The 14,321-nt window shown below is 37.8% G+C and overlaps 1 protein-coding gene across 3 annotated transcripts; it reads left to right on the top strand.

Moving 5' to 3' along the window:
- The first annotated feature begins 7,348 nt into the window (after nt 1-7,348).
- On the top strand, nt 7,349-13,106 carry LOC311280129 (serine/threonine-protein kinase pim-2-like). Of its 3 annotated transcripts, none has more exons than XM_084392047.1 (10): nt 8,941-9,258; nt 9,441-9,533; nt 9,707-9,757; nt 9,942-10,323; nt 10,426-10,605; nt 11,154-11,298; nt 11,491-11,568; nt 11,678-11,774; nt 11,956-12,101; nt 12,547-13,106. In XM_084392047.1, the coding sequence occupies exons 1-6, from the start codon at nt 9,256-9,258 to the stop codon at nt 11,255-11,257; spliced, it is 813 nt and encodes a 270-aa protein (XP_084248173.1). In that variant the 5' UTR covers nt 8,941-9,255; the 3' UTR covers nt 11,258-11,298; nt 11,491-11,568; nt 11,678-11,774; nt 11,956-12,101; nt 12,547-13,106. The 3 variants fall into 3 exon arrangements, with proteins under 3 accessions (XP_084248171.1, XP_084248173.1, XP_084248172.1); XM_084392046.1 differs by having other exon boundaries at nt 11,488-11,568; XM_084392045.1 differs by lacking the exons at nt 9,942-10,323; nt 10,426-10,605; nt 11,154-11,298; ... (2 more) ...; nt 11,956-12,101; nt 12,547-13,106 and adding exons at nt 7,349-7,998; nt 8,103-8,222; nt 8,317-8,649 and having other exon boundaries at nt 9,073-9,258.
- Nucleotides 13,107-14,321: the final 1,215 nt, after the last annotated feature.

Raw genomic sequence — 14,321 nt, 5'->3', positions numbered from 1 at the left:
ACATATTACATGCACAATGGAGATATAAAACGTGGAAATAGGGGTTTCACTTCATAGAGAATGAATCAGCTCTACATAAAACACAAGACAATGCACAAATTAATCACGGTTGTGCCTGGTAATACAAAGTCAAAATAACTCGATATAAAATAACACACTCGACGCCAAACACATGTCAAAAGTTGCCTAACAAGTTCACTGCAGGATAAATCCACAATAGAGCAGTTATTTATGTGTTTTAGACACTTGTTTTAACTGATAATTCTCCGACTGCTCAAAACGTATAACTATAGCTACTTCATGTCTCGTTATCTCTGCTGTGGGCGGGGCCTATTCCAGACACTAAATGCCATCACGCATTAGACAGATGGTGCTGTCCCCATTAATGCAGTAATTTAACATTTTACACTCCGTTACCATTATATTTTTGTTAGCAAGGAAGTGCAATAAGCCATGAACTCACTCGCACTGTCTGACACACACCTGAAACACACGCGCACAGAAAGCTCAGACTGTATACGATCCTGAATAGAGTTCAGTTTCAAGACTTATTGCTTGAATAGTCAAATACACACAAAATTATGTCAAAATGGCTGTTGTGGCCAGAGTTCATTTTAATGTTCTTGTTATAGTCGAGTCACCTTCATATAGTGCTTTATACAATACTTGTTTCAAAGCAGCTTCACAGACAGTAATAAACGGGAAAATAACAGAATAATTAAGTAAAACAGAATTCATTTCGGCTAAAAAAGCTCTAAAAGAGACAATTATGAGTTCACATGTTCATAAAATCTTTGTATTGGATATGAAATCACAGATTTGGCTTGCTGAAGTCCAGCCCAAAGCCTGGGATGTAATAGACTGTCAGAGTTAAGAATTCTTTTGCTTTTCTTCTCCAGGGTTGGACACACACCATCCAGTCTACAAAAAACACACTGGATTAAACACAGGATTGGATGGATATCATCCTGACGGGAAACTCAAACCTGTCCACGTCTGAGCAAGAACATGAGAGACTGAAAACTGGAAAGAAGTCCTCAGTCATCACAGACACAGTTGCTTTGTTTTCAAAGTCAAGTCAAGTTATTTCTATAGCGCTTTATACAATTCAGATTGTTCAAAGCAGCTTTACAGTGATAAACAGGAGGATAATGATCAATGACTCAAACAGAATTCAGTCGTGCTGTAAAGCAGCTCTAAGACAGTAGTGCCATTATTCAACTGAAGACAGTTTAATGTTGATTCAGTCCAGTTCAAAAACTGTGTAAAGTTCATCATATGATTATGAAATGACCTGCCAATGGCCGGTGGCTTAAGAAAATTTACCGGTCATGAAACTTTTTTTGCAAAAACAGACAGTGTGACAGGTATAACACCAAAATGTAGAAAATTCACTATTTTCAATTTAATAAATTATTCAAATGTAAAATAACACTGCATTAATTACTAAATTAAACAGATTAATCTTCATTAAAGTTACAAAAGTTATTCAGTCAAGAGCAGTGAGTGATTTTTTTTTTTTTTTTTTTTGTGGTCCTTTGTTGTTTGAGGATTATTAGGCTGCTGTCACTTTAAGACCTAATGCACTGATCCAATATAGCCTACTTATACTGTACATGTGTGTTTTCTTTCTCAGCTGTTTAACTGACTATGATGACCTGACCTGATGTACTCGTAACATCATGAGAAGAATGGCATCTACGCTAATGTTAGTCTTTCTGTTTATTCCGAGGTTTACTGCAGTCAGCCAGATCCGGGCCGTATCCAGATCAGATGGTGGACCTAGACACGACCACAACGCCTTCCTCAAGGGTCAGCCTCAATCAGCCCTGTGAAGGCCTCATCGACACGACATCCATCGGCACCGATCCTCAACAAACTCGTCTCCATATTGGCGTGACTCCGATCTTCAACCAGATGGAACTGGAAAAATATTCCCAATGTTCTGATCCAATCTGACTTCTGACCAGTAATGCTGCCTGAATCATAATCATACACTGTTCGTTCATTGGCCAGAGAAGAACAGTATTCGCGCGCTGTCTGAGTCACAGCGTTCTGTGCACGCGCTTTTGCGCACAGAAACTTCCCACACCACTTGCGAATAACAAATTGAGTTCAAACTTTTGCTTCTTGCGCTTGCATGTTTAAATTGGCACGCCTTAAACTTTCGATGCAGCGCTGGTCCATCAATCCGAGCGTCGGTCATGTTTGCTCTCATGTTCTCACAACATTGCATTGTTAGAAATCATAAAAATGTTACTGGCCAACTGGTGACTGACACCGTTTCATATACTTGCCAACGCTGATTTTTACTTGTGTTAATTTAGTGTTAATTTTAGGCTGTATTAATCATTCAGCTTAATAAAAAAAAAATAATAAAAAATGTCTTGAACATTATAAGTGGATCTTAGTGGGCTTATAAAAAATGATGACATGGTCCCTTTAAATAAATGCTTATTTAATATCATCTTTGTGGTTATGTAAAAAAAAGAAAGAAAAAAAACGTGCATGCAGAGTCAGTCTCTTTTCTCATCTCCTTTCTTTCAGGGTTTCAGGGATTCAGGGAAATCTTGAAACTTGAAGGAACAGTTACCCAAAAACAAATTCAATAATCAAAAATTCAATCATCATTATTTACTCACCCTCAAGTTGGGTATTGGGGTATTTAAAAATACGATGTGACCCCTTTAAATAAATGCTTTCAAAGAATAGAAAAGAATAAATGCTTTCAAACATTCCTGATCTATGACAAACCTTAGAAGTGAAAATGCAAGGGCCTACTTGTAAAGTTAAAGGAAGACGAGGATGAAGGTATACAAGGTTTATTAGATAAATATTTCAAGGATAATAGCCAACTTGCCATACATAACAATACAGGAGCAAGAACTGAACTCAAGCATGAACTTAAATACACAAAGATAATTAACTAAAAGAGAACAAAGGAACACATGTGACGAGAGAAAACCAAAACAAACTAAACATGACGGTGACACTATGTCAGGGACCAAGCAGTTAAGCAAGAGGAGTCACAAGGGAAGTTCAAAAGTAAGGATTTTTATTTCCCAACAATCATGGCAACAAAATAAAGCTAAAGTTTTGGGCCCAAAAAAAAGGTCAAATAAACAGACGGTAACTAAAGCTCTGAACATAAAAGACTCAAAAATACAACTGACTTCCTACAAAAGAAACAACGGGTACTTATATATTGGCTGATCAGACCAATTTTGACACACAGGGGAAGACTAACAACAACACTACTACATAAGCTACAAATAACAGCAACCATTAATGACTGTGTTGTAAATTATCTGTTTTATATGCTGATTTTGTACATTTTACATTCCTGGACATATGTATTGTGATGATTTATGTGGTGTATATGTAATATTGTATGTTATTTTATTTGTTTACCTGCCCAGGGACAGCAGATGAAAACTAGCTATTAGCTAACTCTGGTGCAATTACTTTTAATTGTGCATTGTCCCTGTAAAAATAAACAATAAAATGAAATGAAAATGAAAAAAACTTATTCCAAAAGGAATGTACTTTTACTTAACCTTAACTCAACAAAAGTACTCAATATAATATAAATCTAAACCCCAAAATATCTAAGGAGAGAATGAGCTCCACAGGATGTCGTTCCTCCTTAGGTCCCTGTAGAAGCACCGCCCCCACACCCCTCTCAGAGGCATCGGTCTGTAATATAAACAGTTTCTCAAAGTAAGATGAGTTTTGGTCGATCGGATCACAAGTGGACGACGCTAAATACAGGTGTAAACGGGGTCTAAAATATTTGAGCTTGTCCACTTTTAAAGCAACACTAAGGAACTTTTCCTCTTCGGTCGCCCTACAGGTTGGAAGGGGAATTGTCCATTACCGCTGTCGTAAGTAAGTTCGCCGTCCGCAGCCTACTGTCGCACGCACACTCGCTGTTTATCTAGCACCGGCTTTGGAATGAACAATGTCCACAGACAAGGTAGAGTATGATGCATGATTTCATGAAAGTATGATGTATTGCGACATCAGAAACGGAGAAAAACGGAATAATGACTATTGTAACGCTTGACGTAAAGCAAGTCAAACTTGTAGTTTTCCTATGTCTCATTCGGACTACAGAAACGCGACCCGGTTTGGCAAACTTGCATAGTGTGGTTATAGCAGATATAGGACTGCAAAGCGAATCCAGAAGTGCCTTTCACCCTGTTACGACTTGATGAGCCACTGATACGATTTTGGAAACATTATTTTAAGGTAAAAAAATGTCCCTAGTGTTGCTTTAACCACTTCCAGAGGAAGAAAACACATTCAACCAGATTGTTTTCGTAGTGTAAACGCTCGTGTGATCAAATGTGTTCAAACAGCCACAAAAGACCGTCTACTCTGCGCCTACTGACCTAATGCGTGAACATTATGGGAAGCGCACTAGCCAGACGGGATTCAAACTTTGTCGGCTGAAGACCCAAGTTTGGTTTGAAGATGAAAAATTTATTAAGCACAATGTTCTCTCACCATCATCGTTATTTGTTCATAAATATATGGGAATATACAGCAAATTATAATGCGCTATATTACATAACGTTATGAATTCTCTTGAATAAAGACCCTAACCTTGGTCCAAATCTTTCAGCAGATCAGCCTGATATGTTGCAACACAGCCATTGAGCGCAAGGCATCACCAGCCAGACCATCAACATAAGCGTAGTTTGCTCAAACAAACAAAACAGTCCCTGAAGACGAAAAGAGGATCACATGTTCTCTAGGCGCCCCTTTTATACTTCCGGGTTGGACTAGTAGTGACGTCATAGGCTGTCGCCGGTCAATAACGATTGCCGTGATTGGATAAGCTTTCAGACACCGGTTCACGTGGAGGAGGGTGTTCCCCATAGCGTCATCGACACAGTGCGAGTTCCCTTTTGAAAGGGAACTACAGGGTTCAACATTAACGCTCGTCTAGGACAAGTGGAATTTTACTCGGCCGACCGGATAAGTAGCCTGATTAAAACTTCAGTGACAAATCATAACTAGGGAGGCATCGAAACGCGAGAATGATTCTGATTTTATTACATTCAGTGTAAACAAAGATTGATAATGGATCGTGTAGGCTATCTCCGGTAACAAGGTGGCGCTGTTGAGGCTCGCTGAGACACTGCTTTCCAATAATGTATAACAAACATGCATATAATTTGCGGCCGTCAGAGAGCCTCTATCAATATGCAGGAGACTCCCGGACCTGAAAGATGTCCTGAAACCTCTCGTTGTAGTCCCTGGTTGAGTCCGAAATCGCTCCCTATACCCTCAAATAGGGCGTTATTTGAGAGGACAGACATTTGTAGTGTCCGAAACCATAGTGGACATTATTGAGTGCACTTATTCAATCCCACATTGCACTGCAACAACGAGTGTAAAACCGATGTACTATCAATGGCTGTCCGATATCCTCCGTTATGAGCTTTGATCGACAGTTTGACCCTGTCCCAAATGGCGCACTTCATGTGGACTTTCGGTCTCGTGGACTTAAATTGCGCGTGCTCGCTGAGGCTACGAGTCGGTAGGCCGTCCCATTCAGCATTTTAACGCTCTGAAGTGTGCTCAGCAGCGCCCCCTTTGTACCCTTGAAGCGGTCTTCCGCGAAGCCCGCATAGATGCAGGCTCCGCACACTTTAACTACCCAGGAATCCTTGCGAAAGGCCAATCAGACAACGGATGGGAGGAGATTTCACTCACGGACAATTGTTGACATGGCTGAGAAGAAAATATTATGTTTTTTATGACCTAGATGAACATTTTACCAGTTGTTACCTACAGTTTATACAAACATTATGGTCATCGACCAGTGGTTGATGTCTCAAACATAATAATAGTGCGTTGAATAATACGATCGCATTATGATTCATTAAATAAATAGAAATGAATGGCAGGGCTTTACTGAGTCATATGTAAACATAGTATGAATATTGAAACCTGTAAATTCATCTGAAACTCATGCACATTTTCATTATGTGTTAAAATTGTAATCTTAGTTCAAATCTTTACCTCTCTCTTATTTTTGTGGCTTATTTTATCTGTAAAAGAAAACTTGCCTAATAATTATGCACACCTGAATACAAGGCGTTTTTTATTTCCAGCTTTCATGAAAAATTATATATCACTTATAAATTATTCAATACAAAATGAATAGTAGTTATTGAGATTAATGTGGTTTGGAACTGGTCAAATGTGCCTGAAAAAATATATATATGATCAGAAAATCAACGTGCCTAATTATTCTTAAGCTGTAATTGGTTTGTTTCAGATTGGCCTTGTGCCAGACCCTCCCACTTTTGATTTCAGCGAATCAAAGTTGTTGTTTTTATATTTTGGCCTTGTGTGATTGGACCGTTCTCGACTTTCAAGGTAAAGCCAGCCGCAATATCTCTTTCAAGATGAATTTAAAATCGGTTTTATCTTTACAAAATCCTTTCTCATGGCGTTCAAACGAAGAAAAAATAAGGATGATGGAGTTTGGACTGAGCTGGCTAGCTGGATGCGATGTAAGTCATCATGCCTTTTATTGTTTTAGCTGTTTCAAGTCCTGTCACGTAAGCGTTGTGGGCAATGACACAGAAGGTAAATGAAACAATGCAGTTTAACTTGAGGCGATCGTCGGTGTTCAAGCACAATGGCTTGTGTTGATGATATTTAGTTATACAATGGACATGTCTCTTTTCAAATAAAATATGAGTTTTTAAGTGTCTCTTTATGGAAGTATTAATATATGTACTATATAAAAGTAGACAGTTAATATAGTGCCTCTTCTTCAATTGGACATCAATTCTGTCATGTCTGCAACTTGACAAATATGTTGTCAATATCATAAAAAAAAATAAAAAAATCATGGTCTGTAAGTTTTTGCAAACTCATTATTGGGCTTTATTCAACTTTATGAAACTATAATGAATTGATATGCTATTTTAACTACAAGTTAATGAACAATTTTCATAGTTTTTTAACTTGCTATTCTGTGGTTCCCTCTGGTGGACAACATTAGTATTCGTCTCTGAATCGCATTGACATAAATGTCATAATACTTTTTTGAACGATTACAATTTTTATATATATATATATATATATATATATTTATTAGGCCTACTGATATATATTACTTTATATTACTGATATATTATATATTACTACTATATATATTTATTACTGATAATATACACTAATCAGACTCAAATTCACTGATTCGTGGTATCTTATTTCATGCTTTAAGTTAACATATTACATTTTTAGCTAAGCAGTTATGATACATTATTATATCACTTGTTAAATGGTTATTTAACAATAACATTCAGTCCTGATTCAGTTTGTTTCCAGATGCGATGTGCGCTCACGCGCTCTGCTCACGCGCGACTTCAGCCATTTCGAATAATGCTGTAACTGTAATGCTTCGAATTTTTGTTGCTAAAGCACATTATTGTTATGTTATGAATTCGTTCGTGTTATGAATTCTGTCTGCAAATATCAACAGGCTAAATCGCTTTCTGCTTGTTGAGACGAGGCGATTCAGAGACTTGCTGAATATTTTCTGTGCTGATCTTGCGATTTTGAAGCTGTTTGGAGGATTTCAGAGAGACTTTTATTCTAGAAGGAGATCGGAGGATATAATCATTTACATAGTTTATTTATAGTTTTATCATATTATTTCTGTGGACACTTCTACTCGATTGTTCTTTTCTCATTTTAGAGGGAGTTTGGAGTTTTATTTAATTATTTGTTTTATTTTATTGGGAGGGGGTTTTCTGAGGAGAATTTTATTGTATTTTATTGTTTTTATTACAGTTTGAAGGAGGATGCCAGGCCCGAGCCAGGCACAGAGCCAGGAGCTTATTCCTGGATATTTAACACCTCTGTCTTGTGAGTTTGTTTCTGTGTCCACAGGTCCGGCTCAGAGGAAGAGAGAGTTGCAGAGGCCAGATGATGGACGTCCGTCCACTTCATCCAAACACTCTCGCAGAGGTCAGAATAGGCTTTTAATAAAGTTCATAAATTATTTGTCATTGAATATAGAAAGTTGCATTTTTTGGGGTGTAACCACTGACATTGATTATTAATATTATTAGAAATGTTCCAAGACTGGACGTGTCCTCCACTGCCAGGTCAAGTTCCCGTCGAGCCAATGAAGACTTCAAACGTCCCGACTGCGCCAGGTGCCATGGAGGATGTGAACAAGAGCTCCACAGGTGAGACTGAAATAAGGCAGAATGATGACTGCTAAAAATAGAAAGTTGCATTTTTTGATTATTAATATTATTAAAAATGTCTGGAATATTCCAGCCTCAGGCAGATCCAGTGGAGCTGCTTCCACAGATTCTCCACCGGGCATCATGTCCACACCATCTTTGTCCCACTGTGTGAGGGATGTGGTGCGGCGGTTTTGTGGGTCGTCGTCGAGCTTGAGCAGCACAGGCTCGTACATCGTCAGGAAGAGGAGCAGTAACAGATCTGAGAGCCAACATGAACAGGGCAGTGGCGGAAACAGAAGTTTGTCCAGATCCGACAGCTTCCAAGAGAGGACGTGTCCTCCACTGCCTGGTCAAGTTCCCGTCGAGACTTCAGATGTCCCGACTGCTCCGGGTGCCATGGAGGATGTGAACAAGAGCTCCACAGGTGAGACTGAAATAAGGCAGAATGGTGACTGCTTAAGATGTTTGACAAGTTAAGGTCTGGTCACATTTACTGTTTCTTAGCGAAATTTTTCTGAAATATTTTAGTTGGACAAAACGTTCTTTAAATATATTTTTGTTAAGCCAATTAGCCATGAACTCACTTGCGCTGTCTGACACACACCCGAAAACAAATAAAATGAAATGATTATTACTTAATATTGTGAAAAAATGTTGGTCACCGCTAAGGGACATTTATGCAGGCATTAAGCAGAAACAGGGCGTCGTCAGGCGGATAGCTTGGAAATATTTGCATTACTTTGGATTTGTGACATTAAAGATAAGAATTTAACAGTAAAATGGAAGTTATATCATTGTTAAATGTGAGGTCAGAGATGTTTCTAATTATTTTTTTTATTTTTTTCAGAGAAACCTACAAAACATAAGAAGATGGAAAGAATGTGTCGGTTCATCAGGAACTTGTGGACGAGTCTGTCCTGCTGCTGTTCTGGCAGTAAAGCTGTGGATGTTGTGGAGCCTTTCGTTCCTCCACTAGATCTGGACTCAGAGCCAGATTCTGATCCAGATCACTCCGGCGTCGAGCCAGATCATGGTAAATCTGCAGTCATTATTGTTTTAAACAGTATTATCGTCTTGTTTTCCACTAAAGATATCTTGAGGCTTGTTTTCAGAGAATATTAATATTATTTTTTCGACCTGCACTGATATTTTTACTATAAAACAAAGGATCTAGCAAGCTCATATATTTCTCATATTTTCCTGTTTGTTTTTCAGACTCCTTTGAGTCTCTATAACGCGGGAGAGATGATTGGATCCGGAGGATTCGGAAGAGTGTTCGAGGGAACACGCAAATTTGATGGCAAAAAGGTAAAGCAGTCTTGTTGAATTGTATAAACATTTTGCTCTTGCACGCATCAAAACATATTTAATACAGATGATTTAATACTTAGATGCTCAAATCGTAAATGTTATGTGTAAGGTCAGGCGCTTGAATGCTGTTACTGTTATTGAATAGTGTGTTTCTTTTTTCATTTTTGCAGGTTGCCATCAAGCGGATGCGGAAGACTTGCAACGATCTTTATCTTTCTATTGTAAGTTGGCCAAAAGCTGAATGTGTATTTAGTTGTTTAAGTGCTGATTACTGTAGTCAATACACCTGTAGGAAGCATTAGGTGTAAATGTAATGGACAAATAAGCCTGGAAAGGCTCTGTTGATCGGATCTACAAAGATCAAAGAAAAGTACCTTTAAAAATACCTTCTTTTCTTTTCTCTAGCCTGGGCGTCCCGAACCTCTCATTACAGAAGTGGCTCTGCTGCTAATGATGAGGCAAGAACCCATAAGCCCCTACGTCATAGAACTACACGATTGGTTTGAGCACCCTCGAAAATTCACCCTGGTGATGGAGTATCCCGAACCCTGCGAGAGCGTGCTGGACTTTATCATTCGTAATCCTCAACTGGACGAAACGACCGCACGGGTCATCATGCGACAGGCTGTGCTGGCAGTGCAACACTGCATTGATCATGACGTTTTTCACAATGATGTTCATGCACACAATTTCCTGTTGAAGAAAGACACGTTAGAGCTCAAGCTGATAGACTTTGGCTCTGGTCAGCTGCTTAGTAGTGATGGCTACGACAGCCACATTTACATTGGTGAGCATTTTGGGAGTGTGTGGAAACCTGGATGTAATGACTTGCTGATTATTTGACACTTTGAAAAAATTGCTCAACAATGCACAAATGTCTTGCTTACAGGAGTACTGGATTACTGCCCACCTGAAATCTTCACAGGACCTCGATTTCACGCCGTCCCAGCAAATGTCTGGGCTCTAGGAGTGTTGCTGTACGAGATGGTGAACGCATGTCCTCCTTTTCACAATCCAACGGAAACCAAAGGAGCCAAACTTACATTTCAGAACACCAGCTTATCCAACGGTGAGGGAATGATATTAATAACATTGATGAACACACACATAAAGCAAAAGGCTCAGTACAGACACAGTTAAAGGTGAAGTGTGTAAAATTTTTGATATATAGTTAAATACTATAAGAAATGTAGCTTTAGTCACAGAAGTGAAAGCCAAAATTCACTGCATTTCTACTTTCGGAGATTAAACAGGTCATGAACTCGTCAAAGTGAACAGATCAAAAGACAAATGTTCATAAAGACAAATGCAACACAGCTAAAAGTATTCCTAATATGTTGGACCTGAAACATGCCTTCACAAGTACCAGTAAGAGCTGCGTTTGTGATGTTTGAGTTGGGGATGACGTGATGATGTAGGTTTTTTAAAATATGCTTTATTTTGTAATTTCGCAACGTGCCACTAGTGCAGAAGACAATACATACTTCACCTTTAAAGCAAAGATAAAGAACACTTTACCTTATATTAATCATGTTTCAGATGCTGTTTTCATAGATGCCAACATTAGTGTCACATGGTCATGACTAACCAGCTCTCTCCTTGATAAAATGTGTACAGAATGCAGTGATCTGATTAGCCAGTGCCTAACCCTGGATCCAACTAAACGCCCGACGTTACAGCAGATCTTACAACATAAGTGGATTAGAAATGATCTACTGTAGGATGGAGAACTTCAGGAGATTCACTCGATCAGAGATTTCAGGTGTGAGGAAGAGTAACAGACAGAGTAGATTATTAGCATTTGTCTTCAATTCTGGATTATTTGTAGTGAGGTTTTCAAATTTTTGTTCATTGTAATGTTCTTTTTATAGTCAAGTCAAGTTTATATATATATTAGTATATTATTTTCACCAATTGTGTCACTTAATGATGTTTTTTTTATTTTATTCAGTAGTTTCTGACTCTAAACACGCTGAAGAAGAGAAGGCTGAGTTCAGAAGGAAGCTCCAGACCTGGTTTCCTGGCATTGAAGGTAAGAAATTCAGCCAGCGCCACAACAACAAAAGATACTGTTTTCTTTTAGATTATTAATATATTATTTCCACCAATTGTATCTTAATTATTATTTTTCATTCCTCCAGTATCTGAATCTAAACCAAGTGGAGAAGAGAAGGCTGCCGTTTTATAATACTCGAAGGCGAGAGGCTTTCTAAGCGAAACCCCATTCGTCGTCACAGCGTAACGTCTCCTACTCAGGGAACGAGGGTTACATACATAACCGAGACGATTTCTCTTAAACATTTAGGATACTCGTTAATTAGTTTTTTTCCCCCAGAAATAAATTCTTGAACATAAAAATTTGTTCTCTAATATTGATTTTTTCCATCAATTGTGTCTTAATGATTTTTTATTCCTCCAGTATCTGACTCTAAAGTGAAGAAGAGAAAGCTGAATTCAAGAGAAAACACAAGACTCGGTTTCCTGACCTCCAAGGTAAAAACTTCAGCTAAGGCTGCAACCACCATAGACATTGAGAGGGACCCACATTTCCCCCAGATATTCAGGGTAATTGTCGAAAATCATCTCTTATTATGATAAATTATTTTCAGATTTATTAAAAACAAACAAGCACGGTCTTCAACTAAGCTACTTTGTTTGTTATCCTCAATTTAGAATACTTTGTATATTTCAGTAAAATTCATAGACCCCTCATGGTAAAACAAGTTAAGTGATATGTCTTTTTTACCTCCTTCCAGCTTATTAAACCTGATTATGTCTATTTCCTGTCACGGTTGGTAGATCCGCTGTCTCATTCTGGTCTTGTGTGTGTGTGTGTGTGTGTGTGTGTGTGTGTGTGTGTGTGTGTGTGTGGGTCTCCTGATTGTTTCTTGTGGGCGTTACCGCTTATTATCATCATCAGCGGCAGCTGCAGACTATCTAGCCAGCTTACTTAATAACAATATTTAATACTTAATACTTAATGCCCTGTCTTTCGTCTTGTGTTTGTCAGATCGTTGTTGAAGCTTCCCGTGTTCGTGCCTGTTTCCTGTATTCCTCGTGTTTCCCGTCTCACTGGATACCGGATTGCTTCACTCCCGTTCTCACCTCTGGATTATCTTCTCTGCTTCACTCACCCCTGGATCGCCCATCTCAGTCCCTGCGTCACCGCTCTCCTGCAGTCTGTGTTCCTGGTCTGACTTTCGTCATCAAGCGATCATCTGCCTGTTCTGAGTTTTCCTGTGTGAACATCTGTTCAATAAATCATCATTTTACTTGCTATTGCTTCCGTCTTACTTATCATTACATTTCCTCAAAAGGAAAATGTAGGTGCAAGTCAGCGAAGTCCATGTAAAAAGCGGAGCGTGCCTAAGGATACCAGCGAATGAACAAGGGAACGAAGCATCACCAACATTTGTACTTTGTAAAATGAACTGAATAAAAAAATTTAACTTTATTTATTAGGACGATACACATGAATTAACAACGGTGTTTACATTTAAAGCCAAAATAGCTAATTTTCATGTATAAATATACTATATTCTCTGTATTATAAATATACATTAAAGATAAACAGAGTATGCTTGTATTTCCCGATTTGGTTTTATTTGATTTATATCATATTTTGTTTCATTATAAATATGCATAAAGTGAAGATAATCATAGTATGCACGTGTTGCCTGAACAACATATTAAAGTCACCATGAAATGGACAATTGGACAATTCTTGTTTTTATTGAATATTGCAATAAAGAAATAATTTATTAGAAATGATTTATCCATGCACATCATATATATATACATATACAGAGAAAACTGCATTGTATATGCACACATAGGACCACTCCCACCATCACAATGCAATGGACATTGTGCAGGGATGATTTTTGTCCAAATTAATCAAGGCTGGAAATCATGAGAAAAAAGTCAGAATTGCAGGATATAAGGAGTTTAGAAATGTGAATTGTGAGATAAAAAGGCGCAATTACCTTTTATTCTGTGGCGCAAACAAGCTTCTATACATCACTGAATTAAAACAGCTGAAGAAACTAAGAGGTGGATCCTGTAAAATCTTTTATTAGCTTTATTATAATATCATCATCAACATCATATTCTGAGAGTAGAAAACCAGCTACAATCTCAGAGTCTTGCTCACATGAGGCTTTCTTAAAAATCAATTAGTAAAAAAACCATTCAAATCAGACAATCTCAACATCTGTCTCTTAAATCGCAATGTCCCTCAACCTGTGACAGACCGGCTTATTGTTTTATAAATGAGCTACCATGCAAAACATTTGGCCTATTTCTAAACACAGCTTACTGTTTTATTGCATCCTAATACAGATGGAAAGAAACACAGTTCACTGTTTATCAAACTAAACTTAAAAGTGGAGCACCGGTGTATATGTATATGTATGAAGAGTTCAGATGCAAAAGCCTCTAAGTGGCATCTGAAATTTTCTTCTAGAATGATCATTTTTATCAAGCTTGCATATTTAAGTTAAAAAAAATACATTTATTAGAAATGTTTATTTAAAACAGTACTACTCTTCTTTTTAACATTTTAAATCAATGTAATCTTTTTGCGTTGTGATCATAGTGAGTACAATTTTGCAGATTGACAATTATAATTCATTTTCAGTGAATTAAATCACAAATCAACTCAATGAAATGCTGAACAACTCAATTAAACTAAATGTGAAGGGAAACATCCCCACCTAATGGTGAATATGCACAATACTACATGAATAAAACAATCAATCCATTAAACACATTAAATAACAACAT

The sequence above is a fragment of the Rutilus rutilus genome (assembly GCF_951802725.1).
Source record: "Rutilus rutilus genome assembly, chromosome: 20".
NCBI classification, from domain to species: Eukaryota; Metazoa; Chordata; class Actinopteri; order Cypriniformes; family Leuciscidae; genus Rutilus; species Rutilus rutilus.
Note: the sequence above shows the minus strand (reverse complement) of the source record. Positions and strands in the feature narration are given on the sequence as shown.